We start from the raw sequence: 27,921 nt of genomic DNA, 5'->3' as shown, positions 1-27,921 counted from the left end.
GCTAACTGACTGAGTAGATGTGTGTGCTAAGGAACCAGCTGGTTGGCCATTAGGGTGGGCTCATGGAAAGGCCTGTGTGGCTCAGAACATGGAGTTGGAAGTCCAAAAGGGAAATCCTTGCGGCAGATTGTAAGTAGAGACTGTGCTTTCATTTTCCGGCCTCCCAGACCCAAATAATCACACAGAAACTATATTAATTACAACACTGTTTGGCTGATGACTTAGGCATATTTCTAGCTAGCTCTTATATCTTAAATTAACTCATTTCAATTAGTCTATGTATTGCTACGTGACCGTCATGCTACCTTATTTTTTTATGTCTTATTTCCTCAGTGACTGACAGGCGTCTGACCTGACTCCGCTTTCTTTCTTCTTCTGTCCCTGCTTGGATTTCCTGCCTTGTTATATTCTGCCCTGCCATGGGCCAAAACAGCTTCTTCATTAACCAATGGCAATAAAATATATTTATAGCATCCAGAGGGGAATCCCACATCAAGAGGCCTGTGTGTTTCTAGGTGATTTTCATCCTCTGAGATTCTTACAGAGAAAGGATTTATGAAATGTTTGCTACAGGAATAAAGCCCTCAACTTTCCAAGCCTCAGCTTTCCCACTTATGAAATGGAGACTGTTACCATCTCTCTGCAGACATTCCAGACAGAGCATGCTATGTGCAAGGAGCTCTCTATACTGCAAAATATTGCCCCTGTGTCCACCATTATACACAGTGGTGATGACGTCACTCTGAGGCTCCAAGACTGGGGTGGAAGTCTGTGTATACAGGCGGAGGCAGGCAGGCACCTGGCTGGCACAGAGGAGCAAGGGACCTACCCTGAGGGCACAGCAGGAGCTTCACTGCCAGAGGGTGGAGTCTGGATTTGGATCGTTTCCCATTCTGCACCCCTGGCAAGTCGGACCTGAGAACCACCTCTGGCAGCCTTGGAAAGCCAGGCCTCGGGACTTCCTAACCACATGAAAGCGACAGTCGGGGTCCCTGAATCAGGTGAGCTGGTGCTGGCCCAGGTGCAGGGTTTCTCAGAGACACACTGACAATTAGCAGCCTCCTCAGCCTCCCACTCTCCCGGCCCTCTGAAGAAGTACGTAGGGATCAGGACAAGCTTCCTAGTCAAGATCTTCTGGGGATAATATGGCCAGCTAATTACCCCATGCTAATAAGATAAGACTCAATTACATGCAGAAGACTTGCAAGCCAGCACTTTGGGAGTTTTCAAGTTACCCCATGTCTCTGATTTTGATAGGAGAAAATGATTTTTTTCCTTCCAGGCAAACTAAACCCACCAATTAGGGCAATTGTTCTCTTGAGCTCTATAAAGGGGAAGACTGAGATCACAAGCGGGTAAACAGGTCACTGTCTCTTTGGGAAGGTTGTACATCTCAAATCCACTCTGTGGCTTCTTCATGATGAACCGTCAATTCACCTGCAAGCCTGGAGCTGGCAACAGGGGCTTCAGCGGCTGCTCAGCTGTGCTGTCCAGCAGCTCTTCCTCTTACCGGGCAGGGGGCAAAGGCCTAGGTGGGGGCTTCAGCAGTCGGAGTCTCTACAGCCTGAGGGGTGCCAGGAGCATCTCCTACAATGTGGCTGGCGTTAGCGGGCGCACAGGGGGATATGGGTTTGGACGGAATAGGGCGAGTGGTTTTGCTGGTAGTATGTTTGGCAGTGGGGCTTTGGGGCCTTCAAACCCATCCCTGTGTCTGCCGGGAGGCATCCACCAGGTCACGGTCAACAAGAGCCTACTGGCCCCACTCAATGTGGAGCTGGACCCAGAGATCCAGAAGGTGCGCGCGCAGGAGCGGGAGCAGATCAAGGCTCTGAACAACAAGTTCGCCTCCTTCATCGACAAGGTGGGACAGCTGATAGCTAAGTACTCCTTTCTTCCTGCACTTTCACTGCCCTGGGTGGGTGGGGGACCCTGTCTGGAGAGAGGATGAGGGGACCCTTTTGCAGGATACAGACATAGTTCAGGACAGAGCAGAGAGGAAGCAGGCAATATCTTACACACCAGGACTGAGGGACAGGACCAAAGGCTTGCAAGGAGCTTGAGACAGCTTTATTTGGAAGGTCTCTAGGAAGCAGAGCAAGTGAACTCTTGGTAAAGAAGTGGCTAAGTGGGGGCAGAGCCAGTGGGACTTAGAAGGTAGAGGAGAGACCAGCAGTTACCTTGGAAGGGGTGGAATGCCAGGACCCTATGCAGTCTGCATTTTGAAGAGCCCTCTAGGAATACTGATGATTACTCAAGTCTGAGCACCAAGGAGTAAGGGGTAGGTGAGTCTTTAACAATGGAAACTTCCTGGCAAATCAAAGAGGAGAGCTCAAGACCCCAGTTCAGTTGGGTACCTGGCTTCCAGGTAGGGTGGGAGAAGCCACAGATGTGGAGAGAGAGCAGGCAAACAGACGAGGTCCCCAGGCCCACACTGGGAAGCTGGCAGGCAAATTCAAATCTAAGAGCTTGCCACAGAGAGACATTCCTGCAGCCCCTCAATGCTTACCTAGCAGATTTAAACTGGGCCAGGAGACAAACAGCCAACATTGTAACAGGTTGGAGATAAATGCATATTGGGCTCCTCACGACCCTCCAGAGCTGCCTCCTGGCTGCTAGACTGAGGATTGCCAGGGGGAGGTACATGGGTGTCATTTTTCTCCCAGAGGTCACCTTTGAAGGTCACAGAGCAGATCAAAACCCGTCCTTTCCCCCTGGAAACAAAGTCTCCCATCCCTTCCTCCCTGTTGGCTGCAGAGAGGGAACAGTGGGCTGTGGGTTTGGCTTGCAGGTGCGCTTTCTGGAGCAGCAGAACCAGGTGCTGGAGACCAAGTGGGAGCTGCTGCAGCAGCTGGACCTGAACAACTGCAGGAAGAACCTGGAGCCTGTGTACGAGGCCCACATCAGCAGCCTGCAAAAGCAGCTGGATACGCTGTCTGGGGACAGGGTGAGGCTGGACTCGGAGCTGAGGGGCATGCGAGATGCTGTGGAGGACTGCAAGAAGAGGTGAGTGAGGACACCATGTCTCTAACCGGCTCCTGGGGTGGGGCTTTCTAAGCAGGCCCTGAGACTTTTGCATTTGGCCTCAGGGGGGGCTGAACTCGAGTGGAACAAGCCATCTGAGTTCACCCGACAAGATAGAGCCTTCATGGGCATAACCAACTAGGCTGGACTGTGGATACTCAACCTGCTGGGCAGTGCTGGGGATGCCCTTGAAGGCAGTTTTCTCTTTCATGTGTTGCTTCCTAACCTTTCTAGAGAGAGACCTTGTATGTGTTCAACACAGAACTTCAGTTCCTAAGCTCCAGGGTGTCCCAAGCTCCAAGGAAACCCCAGCAGAGCAAGACGTAGAGCTCCAATTGAGCTTCTCCTCTCGCTGAGTCCTGAGCATCCGAGTCATTCTTTCCTGACCTGGGTGCAGGTAGTTCTAGCTTCCTGAACGTCCATCTCAGGTTGCAGTGGTATTGTCCTGTTCCTGTGATTTGGATGCTGAAAAGGAGGAGGAAAAATGGACTCACTCCCTAGGTGTCAGAAGAAACCTAGGCCCAAATTCTCCAGCCACCAAGCGCAGGTCCCTACTGATACCCAGCCAAGCAGCCCTACCAAGCTGGGACAGTTGAAAGCACCTGCTTCCGGATCCACAATTCAGCCATCTTGTACTTCTCAGTGAGCACACACAGATATAGGCACCCAAACACGGGCACACCCAGCCCCTGTTCACTGACGCTTTCCTCGCAGGTATGAAGAAGAAATAAACAAGCGTACAACCGCTGAGAATGAATTTGTGGTGCTTAAGAAGGTAAGAAGGACACCTGGCCTTCATCCCCCATGGTGGCTGCAGGGGCAAGAGCAGAGGGCCTGGGGCTGACAAGCCAGAGACGGAGGCTGGCTGTGTCTATCGTAGACACTGCTGGTCTAGCACAGGACACTTAGCCATCTTCTTCATGGCTGTGTAAATGGACAAGGGTCCAGCTGTGGATGGCCACCACATCTCAGACAAGTCGCTGTAGGGAGGAACAGGGTCTGTACCTTCTCTCACTGTGAGTCTGGACTGAAGTCAAGCTCCTCCCCTGGGGTCTTGAGTCTCTCCCTGGGACAGTTAGCCACAGGATGGGGGCTTTAAAGGAGACCGGTCAGTAGGAAGTATCTGGATTTCCTTCAGGATGTGGATGCAGCATACATGAGCAAGGTGGAGCTGCAGGCCAAGGTGGACGCTCTGGATGGAGAGATCAAGTTCCTCAAGTGTCTGTACGAAGGGGTAAGGCTTGTCCTCGCCTCTAGCTTTGGATTCGGGAAGGACTTGTGATGATAAGGTACTTATTTATCAGTCCATTTAAAAGTGCGCAGGAGCCTTCCAGCATTTGGGTGCTGAGGGCTTTGTAGTTCAAAGATTTGGCGATAGCTGGCCAGCCTATTTTCCTTTGCTTTCCTTCCTCTTGCCCCCTCTTGGACAGACATGTGGATTTTCTTCCAGTTGGCTTTACAACTACTGGAAAGTTTTTCAAAGCAATATTGGGCTCTGATCTTGCGCTTTAGGGAATGCTGCTTGTGCCTGTTTGGGGTGTCCCTGGGCTTATTCTACTGGGATATCATTTTGCCACCTTTCCCTGGTTATCATAGGCATGTCGTGCATTCTTCTTCTCCTCTAGGAGATTGCTCAGATGCAGTCCCACATCAGTGACACATCTGTCATCCTGTCCATGGACAACAACCGCAATCTGGACCTGGACAGCATCATTGCCGAAGTCCGTGCTCAGTATGAGGACATTGCCCTGAAGAGCAAAGCCGAGGCCGAGATGGTGTACCAGACCAAGGTAGGGTGGACCCCTCTGGGCACCTCTCCAGCAACATGTGTGTAGGGCGATCTGGTTTGGACCCAGTTTTTTATGTACCATAACTCACCCATCTAGCTGGGAATATGACATTGACCTTGGCATTGTGGGAAGCAAGAAAGGAGAAGACAGCTCTGTCCTTAGGCTCCTCTTAAACCGGCAGTATTCATTTCAGGGTACAAAGTGCAAGAAGCAAATGAGTCTTGCATTAAGACTGGGCGGGATTGGGCAGGACCTGCTTTCTGGAGGCAGAGAACTCTGAAGTACCCTTGGGGGAGGGGCGTGTGGATGTCAGTGTCTCAGCTCTGTCGTTACAGTGAGTCACGGGTCTCTCCAGTGCGATCTGGGATCAGGCAACCCCCACTTTTTCGTTCAAGTCCACCTCCACGGATGAAGAGGGCGTTGTTATCCCTCACATCTCAGCTTCCCCATGGGTGTGGGTGGGAGGTGACTCTTAGATAATCTGGTTTCTCTGATCATGATGGTAACTTTCTAATTGTTCGTTGCTGTTCCCTGGGCTCTTTCTCTCGATAAATCACCCCCAGGAGACCTTATCTCTCCTTCCCCATCTCTTTCCCAGTCTCCAATGGAGAGGTTTAGCCTGTTGGGGAAGGGCTAGCCTTCAGGGCCTAAAGGACAACACAGGCCTAGACTTTTGGATGAAGGCTCAGACTAGTGACCTGGTCCCAGTTCCTTCTCCATTTACTCTCATCAGCCAGGGCTGGGAATGGCCACGGGATTTAACCCCCTTGGGTGGTCAGGATCCAGCACTCAAACACAGGCTGTCATCTCCATAGTCCTTTCCAGAAGAATAAGACAAGTCTCACAGATGGGTTTAGAGACCATTTGCACATGGGTTATTGGTTCCTCCACTCCACCATGGGCTTAGCGAGAGGGATGCCGTGGCTGGGTGCTGACCAGTGTTGTGAGAGACTGATTTTCATCATCACCATTCTGAGATGAATAAGTGAGCGCTACAGGTGCAGGAGACTCACCAAGAGCACTCAGTAGATTAGGGGTGATGGTGCTGTCACTTCAGATGGTGCTAAACCACATCAGAGCTGAACATCCAGGGATGGAGACAAGGCAACACACCACCCCAAGTGCCGAAGACCACACCTGCTCTGTTTTCCCTTTAAGTTGAATTCTGAGATTGAGCTGGGATATTCTCTGTTGACTATTCATGGATAAGCCAAACAACACGAGGTGACAGAGATTCATGGCTGATATTCAGTGCTAAGTTCACCCTCCTTCCTTGCCCCATAAGACAGTCTGTATAGCTTGTGCTCAGCTAAGCTGACAGGGAGAATGGGAAGTGGAGAAATTCCGCTGACTGGCTCCTCACCCTTCCAGCCACCTACTCGCCCATCAGATCTTTCCCTTGGGTACCGGAGGGACATTATGCTATACGTACTGAAAACCCATCCACTGAGGAACGTACGGAAACGTGTCAGTGAGATCTGACTGCTAAAGCCCAGAATTACAGGAACAGAATTGCACCTAATCAGAGGGTTAGGGAAGGCCTCCTGACTTGGCCTAGTTACAGCTACATAAGGAAGAGAGAGCCTGTGGGGAAGGGTTCTGGAGGAGAGAGATGCTCCTACTCTCTCAGAGGCACAAGAGCATGAGAGTCCTTTAAGAGCAGATATCAAAGGACTGTTTGGCAAAGCTGAGGAAGCAGATAAAGGAAGGCAGGGCCATGAAGTGAGTGCCTTGATGCCAGGCTAGGAATTTGGGTTTTTTTTTTTTTTTTTTTTTTTTTGGTTTTTCGAAACAGGGTTTCTCTGTGGCTTTGGAGCCTGTCCTGGAACTAGCTCTTGTAGACCAGGCTGGTCTCGAACTCACAGAGATCCGCCTGCCTCTGCCTCCCGAGTGCTGGGATTAAAGGCGTGCGCCACCACCGCCCGGCTTAGGCTTGACTTTGAAAGGGCTACAGGCCGAGAGGGCCATAGCTGGGGAGGCATCTTACAAAGACGCAATGCGGAGAGGTGGGACTTCCAAGAGTCCTGTGCCAAATCCAACCCTCAGGAAGATCGGCCAGGCTTAAGGGACATGAATACTCCCAGGGACAGATGATTAAAGACAAGGAGGCTATGAGCTGGGGATGGAGGGTGTCCCTTCCCTCCTCTGCCACATGGCTCCAAGCGAAGGTACTGTTTCTGTGCTAGAGTAAGCTCAGGTAACCCCAAGTCATATGTATGCCTTACGACTTCCTACCTGCAGTTCCAGGAGCTGCAGCTGGCAGCTGGTCGCCATGGGGATGACCTCAAACACACCAGGAACGAGATCTCTGAGTTGACTCGGCTCATCCAGAGGCTGCGATCAGAAATTGAGAATGTGAAGAAGCAGGTGAGTAACAGGGCTCCTGATGTGTTCCTCCATATCCCAGGGAAGGCTGGGGCTCCTGATGGGCTCCTACACACCCCAGGGAAGGCTGAGACTCCTGACGGGCTCCTACATACACCCCAGGGAAGGCTGGGACTCCTCATGGGTTCCTCCATATCCCAGGGAAGGCTGGGGCTCCTGATGGGCTCTTACACACCCCAGGGAAGGCTAAGGCTCCTGACGGTCTCCTACACACCCCAGGGAAGGCTGGGAGGCTTTTCCTGCCCTGTCTCCTTCTCTTTGTACTCTGTCCTAGAAACCCCTTCCTCAGGGAAGCCTGATCTTCTCCCCTATTTTGTTCCTCTTCTAAAGTCTAGAACCATTATATGGTTTCCCCCAAAGCCACAAGACTGAGAATAGTACACTTCTCTGCGCCCGGGTTAAGGTCCTCACTGCCAGATACATTCCAGGAAGTGGAGCAGGACAGAAGAGCGCCCCCTCCCCGCCGCCATTAGCACATGCATATGGGAATAGAGTAGGACCCAGGTACCTCAGAACTCAAGGGGAATGCCACTTCCTGTCTCTTAGTGCTCCAATCTGGAGATGGCCATTGCTGATGCCGAGCAGAGAGGAGACTGTGCCCTCAAGGACGCCCGGGCCAAGCTGGATGAGCTGGAGGGTGCCCTGCACCAGGCCAAGGAGGAGCTGGCGCGGATGATGCGCGAGTACCAGGAGCTGATGAGCGTGAAGCTGGCACTGGACATTGAGATCGCCACCTACCGCAAGCTGCTGGAGGGCGAGGAGTGCAGGTAGGGGTGCTGGAGGGCGAGGAGTGCAGGTAGGGGTGCTGGAGGGCGAGGAGTGCAGGTAGGGGTGCTGGAGGGTGAGGAGTGCAGGTGACAGCAGAGGCGCTGAGAGAACCCTTACAGCCCCCATCCCAATCCGGTTCCGTAGACCGTGGGATGTGGACACAGGAGGGGCTGTAGATGGATAGTTTTCAGTTCAACAAGTCCCAGAGAGATTTCCATCCGCACAGTGTGACAGCAATGTCCTTTAGGTTCCCCTCCAGCTCCTCAGAGTGTTTCAGTTTAATGTTGCCAGCTTCAAGGCCTCTCTTGGTGGCCCCTACAAATACCTTGTGTTCATCGTGGGCCCTAAGTTCAGCCTCTCAGCAGATAGCACCATCTCTCTCCCCTCCTCCAGCTAACTTGCTTTATTTTTCACTGTATTTATTTTTTAGAGGCATTTCTTTTCTTATTTGGTTATATAATTCTAGTTTTGTCCGTTGTGGCATAAAACCTTCTTTTAAGAGAAATGCATTTTTTTTCTATAAAAGGCAGCCAGCTAAAAATACTCAATTGATAACAATATGGGCTATACAAAAGTCCAGTCCAGTTAGGGGGACACAGGACATTGACGTTTGGAAATCCTGGGACTGGTCGAAAGCCACACGGGAGTTTCATTCATTGCTACTTTATCGGGTCTGTACTCCATGCCACTACTTACTCAGGCCTCAGCTACCCAGTAGTCAAGCAATGGGCTCAAGAAAAACTCCACAAGTGGAGAGTGGCCCCAGCAGTGGTGTTAGCATGGGACCCCCAAGACTGTAGCCCTCATATGTCTAAAGTGGGGAAGGCAGAGTGGGGAGGGCAGGAGGGCAGGAAGGACGCAGAGGTTCAAGTCTTGAGACAGAGGTTGTTAACACTTTCTGACCGCCTGGTGGCTGGCGGGGCTGGTGCAAGTGGAGCCCGCCAGCTAGTGAATGGGAGCTCATCTCAGGATTCTAATTGTGATGGAGATTCTCTGTGTTTTCTCTGTGCAGGATGTCTGGGGAACACACCAGTGCTGTGAGCATCTGTGAGTATTTCATGTCTCCGAGGGCATAGCTCCAGGCAGTCAGCAAGCAGAAAGTGAACGAGGGGGTGCTTGCCACCGTGGCCACTGAGAGCATCCTGGGTTCCACCTCCTGCCTCCACCACTCTGAGCTACTGCTTCACCAGGAGAGTTAGCTTTTCACAACCCTGCTTAGCACAATCACCGCTTCCCCCAGAAATGTTGTCTGTGCTGGGGTAAAACTCTGTAGCTACCTACCCTCTCCTGCTACCCACGCCCACACTGTTAAGCATGAGGGGAAACTGAGTCAGAGTCACCTGTCCGCTCCTATGCTTTCACGAAGCACAGAGTAGCGCTATCCCTGGCCCCGCAAGGCTCGGTCACTCTATTGATAAGGGGCCGCAGCACGAGCACCCTAACTCAAGCCACTGGAAGTACAGTGAAAGACTTTAAGCATGCCTTCTCAGATTAATGCGAGAACATGGCTCGTGCTTGGGCATCCCCTGTCCTTTTAGGGCAACCTTGTTATTTCTTGTTCATCCAAGAAAGAGCAGGTGCCTGACCGGGGATTCTGTACCATCTGGGCTGTTTTCCTCAGAGCTTGGTTTGTTCAGGATTGAGTATGTGTCACTAAATGTAAACTTGAGGCACACATGAGGGCTTTAGTTAGGAAGGAGATCTTTTAGCTGGGCAGGCTGGAAGCTGGAAGGGACTTCGGGTGGCTTCTGTCCTGAAATGCCCACTGATCCTTTTTCTCCCATTCTTTTTACAGCAGTTATCAGCAGCTCCACTCCTGGGGCCGTTGGTGCAGGGGCCAGTTTTGGATTCAGTAGCACTGGCAACTATGGCTACCGGACCAGCTCTGTTGGTGGGGGCTACAGCATACTGTCTGGGGGCTGTGTCACTGGTGGTGGGAATTGCAGCTCCCGTGGAGAGACCAAGGCCAGACTGGGTAGTGCAAGTGAATTTAAGGATGTTTCCGGGAAGAACATGGCTTTGGGCTCACCCACAAAGAAAACCATGAGATAAGCCAACAGTCAATCCCTGCATCTGCCCAGCCTTGGTTTTCTCTGTATTCTCTTCCGGGACGTCTTCTGTTCTATTCACCATCACTCAGTTCTTGCTTTTCTTTGTTACCAACATCGCCTTCTCCTCTGCAGTCACCCCGCTTAGTCTTTACTAACCAGCACCAGGATTTGAGGAAGTTATTCATGCATCTTTCTGCCCCAGTGCAAAGAAACCACTTCTCTTAGCCTTCCATACCTCCATGAGGCCCTGATCCCTCTGCCTGCATGCCCCCTTGCAGATGAAGGTTCTCTAGGCTGACAATCTGGGCACAGACTTGGAATGTGATGATGGATGTCCTGCAAGAACCAGCCCAGCCTAGAGCAACACGTGACCATACTTGCATCTGTCATGATCTCTGTCTGTTTTAGGCCCAGGGGTCCCTTATTTAGGCCCCAGCTCTCTGTTCCTGTGTTCCACTAATAAACTTATAAAACTCGTGTATGGCCACATTGCCTCTTTCCTGAAGAAATCCTCATTTCAGACCACCTCCCTTCTGTATGAGGGGCGCTCACTGAATGAAAGCCTCTGGCATCTGAGCTTCCTCCATTTGATCTGCATGAATTAGACCCTGCACAGGCTGGGTCCCCACTAACCTGCATGAACCCCAGCACCTGCACTGATACTCAGCGTTGTCCATGCCCCAGCAGGTGTGTCTTCTGAGCCCTTCTTTCCTCAGGCAACAGTCAGGTATACAATGTTTAGCAGCATACAGACTCACAGGAGGAGTCAAATGTCTGGAAGCAGGACTTAAAGTTGTTCAAGAGGCACGGGAAGCCAATTCTGGAATGCCTAACACTTGATGTTTTCTGATTAAAAACCCCAAAGGTAGATTCCTCTTTGAAGAATGACCCAGGTCCTGGTGGTCCTTAGTAAATACGTGTGTGTGCGCGCACATGTGTGTGTTTATGCTTAAGTAAATGGTCATCTCAATTACACGTGTATGGCGATATTTTGTTTGTACTGTAGCAAATAAAGCTTTCCTGAAGATCAGACTGTGGAGCTACCCATACTAGTTAGCCATAGAGGCCAGGCAGACCTTTAATCCCAGCACTTGGGAGACAGAGACAGATGTGGTGCTGGAGCTGAGTCTTACACCTTGCAGGCAATAGGAAGTTGACTGACTACCACACTGAGAGAAGTTTGAGCAAAAGAGATTTCAAAGCCTGCACCCACAGTGACACATTTCCCCCAACAAGCCCACACCTCCTAATAGAGTGTCAGTCCCTTTGGGAGCCATTTTCTTTCAAACCACCATACAGGGAGAAAATAGACTTCAAGAACAGAGCTAAGAAATTTGAATTCTGATTCTGCAACTAATTGGTGATTCTGAGCAAAACTCTCAGCTCACATGAGCTTTGTTTCTTTGTCTCTAAAGGAGGCAGAATAATACTTCTGATATTAGCTGGAATGAGACAGTAAGAAGAGATCATGTGAGATTCATGGCATATTGTGTCAAGACATCTTAAGTTAATGCAAGTGGCAACAGAAGCCTGCCATCTCCTTGCTTCAAAAGCTTGACTTATGAATGGTGTGTGGGAACTAGGAAAACGATTCACAAAATCCATGCTTGGGCAAGATCATCTCATTAGGAATTGTGTTCGATACGTTTTCTGATTGCTGTGATTGTATTCCTGGCAAGAAGTAACTGAAGAGAAGAAGGGAAGGAGAGAAGAAGGGAGGGAGGAGGGAAGCAAGAGGAAGAGAAGGAGGAAAGGAGGAAGAAGGAAGGAGGGAAGGAGAAGGAAGGTAAGGGGGAAGGAAGGAGGGAAGAAGGGAAGGAGGAGGAAGAAAGAAGGGAAGAAGGGAAGGAGAAGGAAGGTAAGGGGGAGGGAAGAAGGGAAGGAGAAGGAAGGGAAGGAGGGAAGAAGAAAGAACGGAAGCGGAAAGAAGGGGCACAGGCCTCTATGGCAGTGAAGGTGTGATGGCAGAAGGTGGGTGGCCACATTGCCAGTGTAGTCAGGAAGCAGAGAGAAGTGAGAAGGGGGAGATGCAGGCATTTAGCTCTTTTCTCCCTTTATACAGCCTGGGACCTCAGCCAATAGGATGACTCTGCCTGCATTTGGCAGTCTCTTCTACCTTCAGTCAAACCTTTCTGGAAACATTCTTAAAGGCACACAGTGATACATTTCCATGGTGGTTAAATCATTTCAGACTGACAACGAAGATTAAATATCACCAGGATCATACAATTGTATTTTCCAATAGCTATTCTCAGGGATAAATTCTCCAGGGCAGCAAAAATGGGCAGTCCAATGGTTTAGACCAGAGTTGACATACGGTCCATTCTATGGATTTGAACAATCACATAATGACATGCATCTTCCATCATGGCAAAACACAGAGTTATTTCACTGCTCTACAAATCCTCCAGCATTAAGCAAGCTAATGGACCACAGCAAGTCTTGTGGCAAGACATTTGCTTATTACATGTGCTAACAGATGAAATACAGGGATGACGAGATCCTGTGTATGTCCTGTAGGGAGATATGACCACGAGGAAAGGTAACCATATCCCAGTGAGGAAACAACAAGACCCAGTGACCATCCTGGCAGTGAGGAGCCACTGAGGGGAGGCAGGGCAGGCTTTCGCAGGAGGCAGGATGTCTGCAAACTTCAGAGGCCGGCAGCTTCCTGTGTGGATGACAGGGAGGAGTGAAGATGGGAGCAGAGGCACTTGAATGAGTGGGCAAATTTGCTTCTTGTTGCTGGACTGTGGCCAGTGAGACAGATGGGGCTCAGCTGAGGGGCATGGTAACCCCTGAAGACAGGAGGCAGCAACAAGGCATTAGAGGGAGTCTTTTTGAGGATACTTTTGCTCCATGGTCTCAGATTCCTTGTCTTATATGTGGTTAGTAACAGTAGTTACCATCTGAAGTTGCAGTGAGAATTAAATTTAATAGGGGTTGTGTTTGAGAGTCGTTTCTCTCAGTGCCTGTACTTAGAACACCCCACAAACAGCATCTCTGGGTATCATGAGGCTTTTCTGGGTATCACTTAGGCTTTTCTTAGCTAGGACACATGGGATACATGGCTTCCAAGGTCACTGAGATAGAAGAAAAGGGCACCAAGGCTCCTAAAGGCTTCATCACCAGAGATGTGGCTCTTTTCAAACTCACTTCTCAATGGCCAGTCCTTGTCCATGATTCCAAACACCACTGGAACCCCAAAGGAGGCTGGGGATAAAGAGGAAACTGAGGTTGTCTGGCACAAGCTGCCTTGGTTGACATTACTGTAAGCTACGTGAGGCTGTACGTTATATTTAATGACTGTTAAGGGGAACTTTCTGCAGTTTGGAGAATTATCTATACAGTGGCCACATTTTTCAATTGAATGTGTAAATTCATTATGTATATCAAACAGAAGAATACATAACAAGTAGCTGATAGAGAAAACAGCAGGCAGATAACAAACATTACCAAATCAGGCACTTACAGCATCCAGCAGAGTTGACTAGAGTAGCCCAAAATTGAGAGAGCAAACAGAAGATGACACCATCAAACGGGCTTAAACACATGCAGCAGAAGTCAACCGGGAAACAGACAATCAGCTGGCATTCCCAAGGGAGAGCCTCAGATGTAACAGTGTTAAAGAAAGGCTTTTAAGTACTTACATAGCAAGGGGCAGATAGATGGTATCAAATTGGGCACTTAGAATCATCCAGCAGAAATGACTGGGGAAGCTGAGGCAGACAGCTGGAGTTCCCGACTGAACTTTTCCACCATGGATGGGCATTGCATGGCTCAACTCCCGGCTTCCCATTCCCATTCCAGGGAATTTTATATCCTGGGACAAACCATAGTAATCCTCAGGTGGAAATGGCTGACCTTCTAGTTATTCTCGGGGAGACTCAGTTGTGTTGCTCATCCATTTGAGTGGTCCATCCCTGGACAAGGAGGGGGACAGTTTGAGATGAACATGCTTGGGTCTGAAATGAGGAGGGACCCTTTCTAGACTTCCCAGTGAACTCCAGTAGCACGTGACAATTTACCAGTACGATAAACATTACAAGGAGGCAATGCCAATCATTCTGCATTTGGATAACTGAAATACATTTAATGATGAAGTGGGGAACCCTGAAGCTCTGGTTTCCATAACATATGTGGCCAGAGTGAGTTCTTTGGTTCAAAATTCTCTGGACACCCTGAGACTTTCTTTTGTGAATAAGGGGAGTATTTTATGTCTGATGTAAAGATCAACTTTCTCTCTTTCTATTCTCTGGTTTTATTTAAAAGTGCTTCATTTATAAAAATATTTTCTGCTCATATTTGACAAGTCAGAAATATTAAAAAATTGAAAAAGTCAACCATTCATAACCTCACCTTGCCACTGTATGTGGAAAAGGTCCAGGCTTGTAGTGCCCCTTGGCTAGCCGAAAGCACGGATGCGTTTGCTGCTGTTAACCTTGTGGATGCCACCCATCCATTTATTTACTTATGCTGGGTTTGATTTCTTTCTTTTTTTGAGATAGGTTCTATCTATGTAGCCTTGACTATCCTGGAACTCACCATGTAGACCCTACTGACCTTGAGCTTACATGGATCCACCTGCCTCTGCCTCTCAAGTGCTGGGATTAAAGGCATGTGTTACCATGCCTGTCTTGGGTTTGATTTTTTTTAAAGAAAACTTTAAGGTTCATGGGGAGGCAGGTACAGCAGTTTCCCACATGTCCTCTGCCTTCGCAGCCTCCACATCATACATAATACATACATGATACATAATTGCCATTGGAGCCCATAGTTCACTCTTAGGGTTGGACATTTTGGTTTTGTTTGTTTGCTTGTGTTTTGCCTGTACATGTGTGTGAATGGAGTCCCGAGGTTGATGTCACATGTTTTCCCTGATAACTCTCTACTGCATATGTTGAGGCAGGGTTTCTTGGTTTACTCTAGAGCCCACTGCAGCCTGCTCTAGGAATCTCCTGTCTCTGCACAGCACACATAGCAAATCCTCTGGCATTTGTGTGATTACTGTAGATCCGAACTGAGGTCCTCTCGCTATACCCGCAGAGCGTTCTCACTGTCTTGAAAATCCTCTGTCACTAAGTGCAGTAATAAAATTGCGAGTCTTGCACAAGACATCTTCCTAACTTTTTTCTAAACCTAAAATCCCCCACCCTGACACTTTTCTCACATGGTACTTGTTAATTTCTCAAGCACAGTATTCCAGGGCATTGGAGAGACAGTTTGAACAGTCCATTAGCAAGAATCATTCCAGAATGGCTTCACTCACCTTTTGTTGTAGACCTGATCTTGAAAAAAGACATTTCTTCCTTGGTACACCAACCTCTAGGGGTAACTCGATCAAAAACCCGAATGCTACAGGCTGCCTCCAGGGCCCGGGTGACACAGCAGCCTGCTATCAGAGGCAGGTGCCAGAACCGCCCTCCCCCCAGCCCCGGCCTCAGCCTCCTTTGATCTGCCCACATCCCCACACATCAGATGTCTCTAAAGTCACATGTGTCACCTGCGTCTCTCCATCATCTGTAATGAAGGTAGTGCAGGGGTGGGGAGTTCCTGATTCATCCAACAGCAGAACCCCCAGGGGGAGGCAGGCAAAGGCCATTTTACCTCTTCCCTATTTGCAGAAGGGGAGACCTAGCCCAAGAGGGATGTGTGTCTCTGTCTTAGTTTTCAGAAGAAAAGTGACCACAAGGGTGACTTTTGTGAGCCAATGGCTTACACAAATTGGCTTTAAATATCTTTCCTTCTTTTATGTTCTTGATGCTAGAACTGATAAATTCTTGTTCTTGTTGTGGGGGAAAGAGGCAAAAATTTAATCGGGGTGGAATCTAACAAAAGTTTGAGAATCACAGCCTGGAGTTTGTAAGGGCCCATTGGGTCCCAGCCCCTCCTCTGACAGCATAGAAGCCCACTTCTCCCCATGAGGACCCCTTGGCCTTCTTTATCTGTCCATCTCACCTGGCGCCGCCATCTTCACCCCTCCCAATAACCACATCACACTGCACGATGTGGGCAAACATCTTGGCTGTTATTATGCCCTCTGATGGACTCACTCACTGGAGGCCATGTCAGTTTCCCCCAAGGGCTGCCTGGCCACCTCAGATTGCCCCAAGGGGAACATAGGCTCTGTGGCATAACTAAGAGCTGGATTCGAAGCACCAGTTTCTTCCAAAGTCATCCTCAGCGTTCCTGGTACCAACACTGCTCTGGGTCCCAGAAGTCGGGGAGGGAAGAATTAACCCAGGTTGGCTGTCAATCGTATGGGAAGTTTCTGCAGCAGAGCCAACCCGGACATCTGCTCCACTTGGTGTCCTCTCCCCCAGCTCTCCTCTGGAATTTTCTCCCGAAGATCTTGGTAGTGATGACCTACATAATTGCAGAGAGGCCTCTGGAGATAAGGTGGTGAAATTATTATAATGCAGGAGGTGAGCACAGGAAATTCAGGGTTCCGGGTCGTTTTATAGGGGGATTCATGGACAGGTGAAGGGGAAGAGTCGGAAATCTTTGCAAGTGAATGGTAATTTCCTAAATGAAGGACCCAAGAGGTCCCCTCCCCCCATCCAGGGATCCAAAAGGGGTTTTCAACATACAAATTATCTGTCTCCATCCTGCCAGACCAAGCAGGACTATTTAAGGGGCGAGCTGGACCAGAAGTACAGCTGCATCCGTGCCCCAAGGCCTGTCTGCTGCCGCTTTGCCGGTCCTTGCCCACCGCCAACTATGAGCCGCCAGTTGACCCTCTATCCCGGAGCCGAGCGCCTGGGCTTCAGTGGCTGCTCTGCTGTCATCTCGGGCCGGTTCAGTGGCAGCCATGCCTCAGTCCGGGCCGGGGTCAAGGGTGCAACTTTTGGCAGCAGGAGCCTGTTCTGCATGGGGGGTGGCCGGCGGCTGGCGTTGAGCTCTGCCGGGCGGAGCGGCGGTTTTGCACTGGGCCACGGAGGGGCGAGCGGTGGGCGCCCCGGAGGCTTCGTGGGCACCATCTTCGGCAGCGCAGGACTGGGCCCCACGTGTCCATCCATGTGCCCACCGGGCGGCATCCCCCAGGTCATCGTCAACAAGAGCCTTCTGGCCCCACTCAATTTAGAATTGGACCCGGAGATCCAGAAGGTGCGCGCGCAGGAGCGAGAGCAGATCAAGGCCCTGAATAACAAGTTCGCTTCCTTCATCGACAAGGTATGTGCTTCGGCATCTATTTAGGCCTGCCTTGACATTGGCGAGCGCCACAGTGCATTCACTCTACCGCTGATGATGCGGGAGAACTGGGCTAGTCTCCTTTCCAGCATTTGTCAAAGGGGCTCAATAATGATTTCCCACTGGGACCGAAGGATTAATGTGCTTAGGACAGCACCTGGCACACTCACCCAGTGAAGGGAAACCTTATCCTTCCATGTGGGACAAGACAGCTGGGGATCCACATCCAGAAGAGGGGTACTAGAGGGAGAAGACCAGGGAGTGTCATAAGGCACGGAAGTAAAAGGAGGGAGGGCAGATTTCCAGAAGAGGTGAGAGAAAAGGGTCAAAAAATTCAAGTCAGGCTTAGAGATATTTACAGAGAAGACATAACAGAGTGTTCAGCAATAGGTAACCCGGAAAGTGTCTTTGTTGGGGCTCAGTGGCAGGGACCCTAGTGAATGGGAAAGGGACAAGAAATGGGTTTCTCTCACCTGGCCCCCTATAAGAGGGCTCGGCTTTGAGGGTGTTAGGGACAACTGGCATTGCGGAGAGATTACTGTATCCTGGGTTCCCGCATTAACTCTTATCAACTCGAGACCTCTGCTTCTCCTCTGGTTTTTACGTGAAGGAATCAAGGCCTGGAATGATGAGAAATAAACCCATGTTGGTGGAACAGTCAATGACTTTTCGCTCCTAACTCCCTACTCCAGCGTCTTTCCTCCTGCCCTGAGCTCAGAGACAGGTAGACGGGAACGGCTGGTGAGCAGCAGAGGAAATGAGAGGAATCCCGAAATATGTGAGAACTGGCTTTGAACAAACTGAAAAGTCAGCCAGTAGCATCCAAGCTCTAAGAGAAAGGGAGCATTGTTGTCCCCACCCCCTTCCCCAGCTCTCAGCATCTTTAGCAAGAGAAACTGACCCAGTCACATGGCCACTTGCCAGGCAGATGACAGCATTGCATTCTCAGAGACGGTCTTCCCTTGACCTTTCAGATCCCATGAGCTCCTGGCTGAAGGGTCCCTCGGATAAACCATTATTTCCTCTGTTCCACTCTCAGAAGGCAGTAGCACAGGGAACTGTGGGCCACGACTGCCTTTTGGTTGCAGGTGCGCTTCCTGGAGCAGCAGAACCAGGTGCTGGAGACCAAGTGGGCCCTGCTGCAGCAGCTGGACCTGAACAACTCCAAGAGGAGCCTGGAGCCGGTTCATGAGAGCTACATCAGCAACCTGCAGAAGCAGCTGGAGACACTGTCCGGGGACAGGGTGAGGCTGGACTCGGAGCTGAGGAACATGCGGGAAGTGGTGGAGGACTGCAAGAAGAGGTGAGTGGGGGCCCGAGGTGGTGAGTGGGGGCGGAGGTGGTGAGTGGGGGCGGAGGTGGTGAGTGGGGGCGGAGGTGTGGCTGGGAGTGGCCGCAGATGGCTCCCCATGATTTAGCTCCCTGGTTGAGACCGTGGGTATTTCTCTCATATCCTACAGGCAGAGACCCCTAAATGGGGTTGGAACGATTGTAGATCTACTCAGCATGCTCCTCTGTGTTGTCCAGGAAACCTGTCCAGTTTCGAGCCTGGGAAGTGGAAGGCTAGGGCAAAGAGCACTGGCGGAAACTCCTCTTAGCCCAAATGGCTTTTTGAGTTCCCCTAAGTAAGATTTTCTATGACAGTTCCCCCCAAAGCAAAATTTAAAACTAAGCAATATGAAAATTTAAAACTTAGTTCATCTTGAAGTGTACACATCCCATGCAATCTCATCTTTAAGGAAAATTGAGAATGTCTTTGAGAGCAAGGAGGGGGAGTTCAGAGGGACACGAACCTGGTACTTGGAAAGTTTGCTTCTAGGTGCCAGGTTTGTAGGGTCAGGCAGCAGCTGCCATAATTTCAAGGGGTGGAGACGCTCAGTGTGAAATATTTTTCTTGTTCCACATCTGAACGTCCTGCAGTCCCCTCAGACAGAAGCCTGGTCTGAGCTCTGCACAGGGACCCCCATGGAGAGCTGGCGATTGCCCTGACCGCAGAGAGACTATAGGCTCAGGCTTACAGAAATGCTTCCAAACGGTCGCAATGAGTGCAGGTTACCTGAGAACAATGGAATCCGGATGGGGCTGGGTCTTAGGTGGAGATCTGAGCAGAGGTTGCAGAGGCGGGGCAGGGAGCACAGCCTGGAATCTGGGATATGATGTATGAACTGCTTTCTTTGTGTTTATCCAACATTATTAGACAAACAGGGCAGTCTCAGAAAGCATCCCAGGCATATTAACTATGTTTGTTTCTTTAGTTATATTAGGGGATGGAGCCAAGTGCCCCTACATGCTAGTACAGTGTGCGACCACCGGGCTACAGCCCCAGCCCCCAGTTACACCTTCAAACACTCAGCTTTCTACTCACATCCATCCGGGTGGAGGGGCTGCCAGTGACGTACCTTAGGGATGCATGAGGAGCTGCAAAGCGTGACTTATATTTAAATATATAGAGAGATGTCTTCAAGCATTAGATCCCCTCCTTTTAATGTATAACAAAATTTTACCATTTTTGAGCTTTTTAAATAAAAAAAGTTAACAATGTTACTTTCTCAATCTACAATATATCCACATAAAAAACATCCTGGGCTTATCCAAACACTTTTCTGAGACCTTGCTTTGCCTGAAATGGAAGTCTGAACCTGGTGGCATAGTTCCAAAGTGAGAGTCGTGCTTCTGCTCGGTAGTCTGGTGTCACATCACGTCAGTGGGGATGGGCGTGTGGGTGGGTGAACCTCCAGCAACATGGAGCAGGTCACTTGTGAAGGGGAGGGCAGTGGATCCTCATGTCCCCCACCCAGTGCTGTCCCGGGCAAATCATGTCAGGGCAGACGGTACATGGATGAAGGAGCTAGAAAAAACAATACTCTCTGAAGTATTCCTTCTTGGGGAAGCTGTTTGGTCTGGAGTAAGTAAACACTGTAGCCACGCGGAGGTGGAAGTCTGCAGACCTGACCTGTCCTGAGAGCAAGGCTCTTCTCTCCTACAGGTATGAGGTGGAGATTAACAGGCGTACTGCTGCAGAGAATGAGTTCGTGGTGCTGAAGAAGGTGAGGGTCGGGTGCAGCGGGGGGGAGGAAGAAAGTTAGAGCCTTTCCAACAGGGATGTGCACAGGGGTGTGCACAGGGGTGTGCACAGGGCAAGGGCAGGGACCATTTGGGCAGCTCAGTTCCCAGGGACTCTGTCGTCTCCATTCCTTCTGCTAAGGGAAGAGCCTTGGGTGCTTAGAACCTGCAAACCTAGAACCTGCAAACCTAGCACCCAGCGTATATCCCAGGCATTCTTCTGCATTTCTACTGCGGCCTTGGAATTCATACGAGTTAGTTTCTTGAAGCACGGGGTGAAGGGAATGAAGGGTTAAAGAAACTCCACTCCAAATAACAGGGAGGGCACTGAGGACAGGGTGGGCAGGCTAGAGAAGGCAGCCTGATCATCATATGTGTCCCCAGGATGTGGATGCTGCTTACATGAACAAGGTGGAGCTCCAGGTCAAGGTAGATACCTTGACAAATGACATCAAATTCTTCAAGGTCCTCTATGAAGGGGTAAGGACTTCACTGGCCTCCCTCAGGGAGCTGCTGGGGCTGGAATGGGAAAGCCTTTGTCCTGGCGCGGCTGACATTCACTGAGGCAATACTGAGGGCTGTCACAGAGCCAGATTAGCTCTGAGGAGACTGTGATGACAGAGACCACTGTCATTCAGGCTTGGCATAGAAACATCACATGAAGGAACTTTGAGAGAGTAGAGGGAGGCTTGCGAACCCTGCCTGGGCCTTCAGGGAACGTTTCTGGAGAGAGGAAGTCTGGGAAGGGAAAAGTGGCACATGACTCCCTTGAGTTTTGACATGGTTAGCGTTTCTGGCTTTGAAGAAGAATGGGGGGGACCCGAGTACAAGTGGGGTACAAACAAGGTGCCTATCACCTGGGACTGAAGCTGAAGATAGCCACTCTCACTCCCAGCTGAGGAGGGGTAAAGAGTTGGCCAGGGAGAGTCAGGGGAAGTGCTGTCCTCATGGGGAACTCTAACACCCCACATTGGTCACCAGGAGATTGCTCAGATGCAGTCCCACATCAGCGATACATCCGTTATCCTGTCCATGGACAACAACCGGCAGCTGGACCTGGACAGCATCCTCACTGAGGTTCGAGCCCAGTATGAGGAGATTGCTGTGAAGAGCAAGGCTGAGACAGAGAACATGTACCAGTGCAAGGTGAGCCTGTGCGCAGTGTGCAGAGAGCTCTGTGCACAATCGTTTTGTTCTCAGTGTGCATGTGTACATGTGCTTGTGAGTGTGTATGTGCACACGTGGGCCTGGATGTATAGGGAACATGTACCAGTGTAAGGTGAGCCTTGTTTGCACTGAGCAGAGAGCTCTGAGCACACCCATTGTGTTCTTTGTGTGCGTGTGTGTATATGTTTGTGAGTGTGTATGTGCACACGAGGGCCTGAATGTATATATGAGCTTAGTTGAGATCCCTTTTGTTTGGGAGCTGGGCCTCATAGGCATGTGGCCTGAGAAGTCAGAAGTATGCCTTAGAGACAAACACAGTCCCTTGCCTCACCATGACCCTGTGCGGCAGATGAGACCGTGCCATTTACAACCCTCATAAGTCTGTGAGTAATCCACACACCCCAGCTTAGCTTCTGGTTTCCAACTTTGGTGAAACAAGGACAGAAAACTCAAGCTCGAGCAAGCCATCATGTTTAAGAAGCCAAGGGCCCTGCTGGGCTAGTGCAGACAGAGGCTGCTCGTTTGTTTCCCAGCTGCTCAGCCGAATAATCACACAGAAACTATAGTAATTACAACACTGTTTGGCCAATAGCTTATGCATATTTTTAGCTAACATATCTTAAATTAACCCATTTTTATTAATATGGTATCGCCACTAGGCTGTGATCTACTGGTAAGGTCTGGCTGGCAACTGGCATCTTTCTCCTTCGGCAGCTAAATCTCTCTGACTCCATCTATTTTCTCTCTGTATCTCTGTTCGGATTTCCTGCCTGGCTTTACTCTAGGAAGCCATTGGCCAAAACAGCTTTTTAAATAACCAATGGTAATAAAACATATTCAAAGCCTACAGAGGGGAATCCCACGTCAAGCTAGAGCATGACCTTGCTTTAGGTAGGAGTAGCTGCTTTTCTACTTCCTACCACTCTCCCTCCTTGGCTGGTGCTTATGCTGGCTCAACAGGGAGATTACAGGCTCTAAGCACCTTACTACATGCTGAGGAGCATTCCCCTCTGTGCTGAGTACCCCACCCCATGCCGAGGAGCACTCCTCTCTGTGCTGAGCACCCCGCCCCATGCTGAGGAGCATGCCTCTCTGTGGCTGAGCACCCCACCCCATGCTGAGGAGCACTCCCCTCTGTGCTGAGTATCCCACCCCATGCTGAGGAGCATGCCTCTCTGTGGCTGAGCACCCCACCCCATGCTGAGGAGCACTCCCTTCTGTGCTGAGTACCCCACCCCATGCTGAACAGCATGCCTCTCTGTGCTGAGCACCCCACCTCGTGCTGAGGAGCACTCTTTTCTGTGCTGAGCACCCCTCCATATGCGGAACAGCACTCCCCCCTGTGCTGAGCACACACCCCATGCTGAGGAGCACTCATCTCTATGTTGAGCATCCCACCCCATGCTGAGGAGCACATCCCTTGTACTGAGCACCCCACTGCATGCTGAGGAGCACTCCCTCTGTGCTGGGCACTCCACCTCATGCTGAGTGCTCCTAAGATGGTAAGTCTTTAACCACCTTGCAATCTTCCCTTCTGGTCTTACCTCAGATCCAGGAGCTGCAGGCCACAGCAGGCCAGCATGGGGATGACCTCAAACTCACCAAGGCCGAGATCACAGAGATCAACAGGCTGATCCAGAGGATCCACTCAGAGATAGGGAACGTGAAGAAACAGGTGGGTTCCATGCAAAGAGACAGCACACGGGTTTGCTCAGCACCAGTCTTGGGGTCATCATCAGGTGGGACAGACTGGGCTGTGTGGATGGGCACAGCATTCTACACGCATAGCACATGCTGTAAGTGCTATGGGATCCACTGGGACTAGGGTCAGGTGAGGCCCCAAGGGAAGTTCTATGAGGACGTGAGATCTCTCCAGGATGAAGGGCAGAGGGAGAGGGGAAGTCAAGGAAAGAGTGTTGCCTCTAGTATAGGGAGGAGCAGAGACACCATCAGGTAGGAGATGGCGGTCAACATCTAAGCCAGATGGTGGCTGCGGTGGGCCATGGATGCCACTCTTAGGTTCCAGCATTGCTACAGGAAGTGTCACCTGTGGTCAGCTTTAGATGGAATGGGGAGGGAGGCAGTGACCTTCTGCCCCGGCCTTAGCCCAGAGCTCTGCATAGCTGTGGCCTTCCTCATGGTGTCATGAGGTAGGAACTGCGCCTACTGTCCTCCTCCCTGAGAGCATTTGATGGAAATCTCACTGGTGCCATGCCTGTGATTCTGAAGCCATCATTTGTGGGTATGGAAACCAGTCAGGCATTTGAGAGCCCCAGCCTCTTAAGCAGGTCGGATTTTCCCCATCCTCCTCCTCTTCAGTCTGCACCCGAGTGCGCACACATACACACACACACACACACACACACAATTCCTGTGTTCATTGTGTTTATAATCCCCAGATGAAATAAGAACTTATGGATTTTTTATTTAAGACTGATAGACATGCATGAAAATGCAATATTAAAGGTACTTTGAGTAACCTCCTGGCGTCTAGTTGATGCAATTCTGCATGTTCACAGCTGGGCAAGAGTCCCAGAGCCATCTTAGTTCAAAGCCACTGTGGTGAAGCCTGGGCCCCAGTGAGGGTGTGGGATTGTTTTCCCTACGGTCACCTTTCAGATCCGTTTGCCACTGTGTTCAGCTGTCAGGGAAGATCCTCTGTGGGGACCCCTGTGATATCCATTTCATGTTGTATCCCCTGAGACTCCCAGCCACGGGGCTCATCTCTTCTTCTCTCCCTTCCACTGAGGAAGACGCCCACCGGGTCTCTCAGTGTTTGCAGTGTTTGAAAGGATTTGCCGATCTCACGTCCCTCTGACTCAGCTCTTCATAAGACCCAGGCTTTTGGCATTCCCCAGTTTACCCTGCCAAAGAGCAGAGGGCAGTTTGACCAAATTCATGTCACCCTCCTGCCTGACTGGGCCTCTCTGGTCCTGAGGATGAGCTATGATTTCCCATGGGGAGGCTGCTTGGTCCTTGGAGTCTCCTCCAGGCTGAACCATTCATCCAAAATTCTGTGGGTGTCAGCAGATCTGTGGGCTGCTAATCAGAGGAGGTGGCAGCTGAGGAAAAATCTAGAAGTCTTTTTGGAGTCAGGAACTGCTATTTCTTCCTCACTATGAAGCAAGCTTCGGTAGGAAGGCGGCACCCAAAAGGAATAGGCTGAGATTTAGACCCTACCAAAGCCTTAGCAGAGTGACCAAAACACCCTCAAACTAAAAGTCTCAAGAAGCCCCCAGAGCCCTTACACATGTAAACACCCAACCCCGACCCCAGCAGATTGCAAGATTCCTAACTCACGCTGTTTGCCAGCTGCAGAGCCTGCCAGTCGTGTAAATGCCTCTCTGAAGCCTGTTCTTGCCCCTTCCTAAGAGTCTTTGCAGAGTGGGCAGGGTAGGCTGCAGTTGTGGTAGATTTAGTAGGCAGGTACTTTACTTAGAGTAACTTACTAGATACCATTTCTCCCTCGGGATTTATGGGCACCGCTGAACTGTAGCCAGGGCCAGGGGCACATACCCAGAGAGGCCACCTTCTCTATGTCCTCCTCTCAGGGAAGGATGCTTATGTTTAGAGGCTGAGGTGTGAGTGGTGGTTGTAGAGGGGGTGAGGCAGATGGTGCCTGGAGTCACAGCAAGATAGACTCAACATCCAGTGACCATCCAGTGAGATCCCAAAACATTTGTTACCAGTCTGCATCAGGAGAGGAGGGCTGATCCACAGTGCTCAATCTGTCTGTTCTTCAGTGCTCCAACCTGGAGACGGCCATTGCTGACGCTGAACAGAGAGGCGACTGTGCCCTCAAGGATGCCCGAGCCAAGCTGGACCAGCTGGAGGGTGCCCTGCAGCAGGCCAAGGAGGAGTTGGCCCGGATGATGAGGGAGCACCAGGAGCTCATGAATGTCAAGTTGGCCCTGGACATGGAGATCGCCACTTACCGCAAGCTGCTGGAAGGCGAGGAGAGCCGGTGAGCAGAGCAGTTCTGAGCAACACTCATCTTGTCAGGGAAACTTGGCTTTAAAAGGAAGCCAAAGACAACTGGGCTGTGTTTGGGGCCTAGAGAAGTGAAACCACACAACAAACGTGCTTGCCTTGTGGTAGGGAAGACACAAATTATACAGCAAGAAGGACTGACTTGCAAAATCCCTAAAAGGCCATGGGAGAGCAAGTGTCAATGCCACTAATGTTAGAAAGTGTCCCCCGACTCTTCATGGTTCTCTGATGGGAGAGGGACAAGAACTCCCAGGGTCATCCAAGTTCGAAGTCACTGTGGCGAAGCCTGAGCCTTAGTGAGGGTGTGGGACCAGTCTCCCTCCCGTCACACCAGAGAGCAGAGTGCCCCTCAGAGGCAGCTCAGGAATGGGCTGGGGTTGGGGCTTGCTCTGATGGGAGAGACTTAATCTTAGAGGTGACCCTGTGACTAGATGGGGTGATTGTTATGGTGGGTTTACCTGTCTGTTCTCTCCCTATAGGATGGCTGGTGAATACCCAAATTTCGTGAGCCTTTGTAAGTATCTGCATGTCTTGGTCTGTCCTTGGTTACCTTTTCAGGAGCCTAGGTAGCTCCAATTCCATGGCACAAAGGATAGATTGGAATCCAAGGAGTGGGATGAGGTTGAGGATAGAAAGGGAGAGGGGTCTGGCTTCAGTGAGAGAGGCAGTGGCTGGAGAAGAATGCCGGACTAGGAAAGAAAGCAGTCTGGTGGTTCCCAACAGCAGCGTTCCGGAAGTGGGCTGCAGGTGATGCTTGTGGCAGCTCTTCCCCTGAGCCCAGAACGCGGGGCCATCTTCCTCCCCATACTTCTGCTGATATACAGACCCAGACCACTTGCCAGAAAGATTGGATATTTGGGGTTAGGTGCAGATAAAAGGAAGCAACGGCTATGATTGGTGCTTACAAAGATTCCTTAGTAAACTAAGAGAAAGAGGGAGCAAGCAAGGGAGTGGCCAGAGTGTCTCCAGCATGAAGGGCTCTGACCAGGGTGTAGACTAACTGGGGCTGGGTCTTCTGTCATCCTTCTCAGCTGTCATTAGCAGTACCAATGCGGGACCAGGAGGTGCTGGCTTCAGTGTGGACTTCGGTTCCTCAAGCAGTTACAACTACAGACCTCTGGCCCTGGAGGTCAAGACCAAAGGCAGCTGCGGCAGCGAACTCAAGGATCCCTCAGCCAAAGCCGCAGGCAGCAGCTGTGCAACCAAAAAGGCCTCCAGATGACAGAAGGGGGGCGGTGCCGTGAGGAGGCTGTGGTCCTCATTCTTCTCCTGCTTTTTCCTCGGGTCCCTTTCCAAGTTGGGAAGTGTTTTCTCTATCACTGAAATCCCAACCTGCTCCCTCAGCCCTGTTTTCCTCAGTGCAGGGAACTGTCTGGTGCGGGAAGGCCTGTCATGGGCTCTCTCAGTGGCCTCTCTCCCTGTCTGGTGCGGGAAGACCCGTCATGGGCTCTCTCAGTGGCCTGTCTCCCACTCCCTTTTACTGTGTGGCTGACTCACATGTAGAGATGAAGCACAGACCCAAGATGTTTCCCTGCAGCCAACGGCAGTCCCTCTGTTCTGTGTCTTCTTCAGCCTTTGCTGTCAAGGGACCACCCCTCTTTGTCCTTTGATGAGGATTCTGTCTAATTTTCTACCTCTCCTGCAATAAATGATTGACCGATGACATCACCCTAGTCTACTTTATGTTGCTATAATGGAATACTTGAGATTGGGTGTTATGGTTTGAACTGGGAATGCCACCCCATAAGCTCATGCTGTGAGTAACTGGTCCCCAGCTTGTGGCATTGTTTTGAGGTCTGTGGGCTCTGTAGAGATGGGACCTGGTTAGTAGAGGTAGGTCACATAGGCCTTAAAGATTATACCTACCCTGGGCACCAGCCTTCTCTCTACTTTGTGCTCAGACACCATCTGAGGAGTCTACACAACAGGCTCCAATGCCATGAGCAAGTCTGATGGACTGTAACCCTCTCGACCCATAAGTCAAATCCCCCCTCCCCAAAGGCCTTTCTGTCAAGTATTTCAGCAGGTGATTTATAAAGAACAGAGCTTATTTTGGCTCACAGTTCTGGAGGTAACTGAGAGCATGGTACCAGCATCTGTCCATCTTCTGGTGATGGCCTTGTGCTGGGTCACAGCATCATGAAAACGCAGTCAGGGGAAGTGGGAGTGTACAGGGGAGCCTGTGTTCAAGACAAGCAAGGGGAGATGTTAGGCCCACTTTATAACCTGTTCTAGAGACACTTATTCTAGTCTCCAAAGAAAGTCATTAATCCAAGCATAGGGAGGGCAGTGTCTCCAAGACTCAGTCAAATTTCAAAGATCCCACTGTGGAATCAAATTTCAGTCTGAAATAAGTGAGAGAAAGCATGTACAAACATGTCCCTTTGGTTTTCAGTGTCTGTATCTTGCCCGAATGTCAGTCTTACATTGGCCTAACTTTTGGGGGGATCTGACTCTTGCTCTACCCTGCACAACCAACCACACATGGTCTGTGC

The 27,921-nt window shown here is 50.5% G+C and overlaps 2 protein-coding genes across 3 annotated transcripts; both read left to right on the top strand.

Moving 5' to 3' along the window:
- The first annotated feature begins 1,420 nt into the window (after positions 1-1,420).
- LOC130888474 (keratin, type II cytoskeletal 73) lies at positions 1,421-10,456 on the top strand. Its single transcript, XM_057791406.1, has 9 exons — positions 1,421-1,861; positions 2,789-3,003; positions 3,736-3,796; positions 4,160-4,255; positions 4,647-4,811; positions 7,053-7,178; positions 7,743-7,963; positions 8,977-9,011; positions 9,760-10,456. Exons 1-9 carry the CDS (start codon positions 1,421-1,423, stop codon positions 10,014-10,016), a joined length of 1,617 nt encoding a protein of 538 aa, XP_057647389.1. The 3' UTR covers positions 10,017-10,456.
- A 6,279-nt stretch (positions 10,457-16,735) lies between these two features.
- LOC130888354 (keratin, type II cytoskeletal 72) lies at positions 16,736-26,648 on the top strand. 2 transcript variants are annotated; one of them, XM_057791238.1, is made up of 9 exons: positions 16,736-17,188; positions 18,295-18,509; positions 20,193-20,253; positions 20,654-20,749; positions 21,251-21,415; positions 22,986-23,111; positions 25,180-25,400; positions 25,906-25,940; positions 26,458-26,648. In XM_057791238.1, exons 1-9 carry the CDS (start codon positions 16,736-16,738, stop codon positions 26,646-26,648), a joined length of 1,563 nt encoding a protein of 520 aa, XP_057647221.1. The 2 variants fall into 2 exon arrangements, with proteins under 2 accessions (XP_057647221.1, XP_057647222.1); XM_057791239.1 differs by lacking the exon at positions 22,986-23,111.
- Positions 26,649-27,921: the final 1,273 nt, after the last annotated feature.

The sequence above is a fragment of the Chionomys nivalis genome, chromosome 17, assembly GCF_950005125.1.
Source record: "Chionomys nivalis chromosome 17, mChiNiv1.1, whole genome shotgun sequence".
NCBI lineage: Eukaryota > Metazoa > Chordata > Mammalia > Rodentia > Cricetidae > Chionomys > Chionomys nivalis.
The sequence above is the reverse complement of the archived record's forward strand: the minus strand, read 5'-3'. Positions and strand labels throughout refer to the sequence as shown.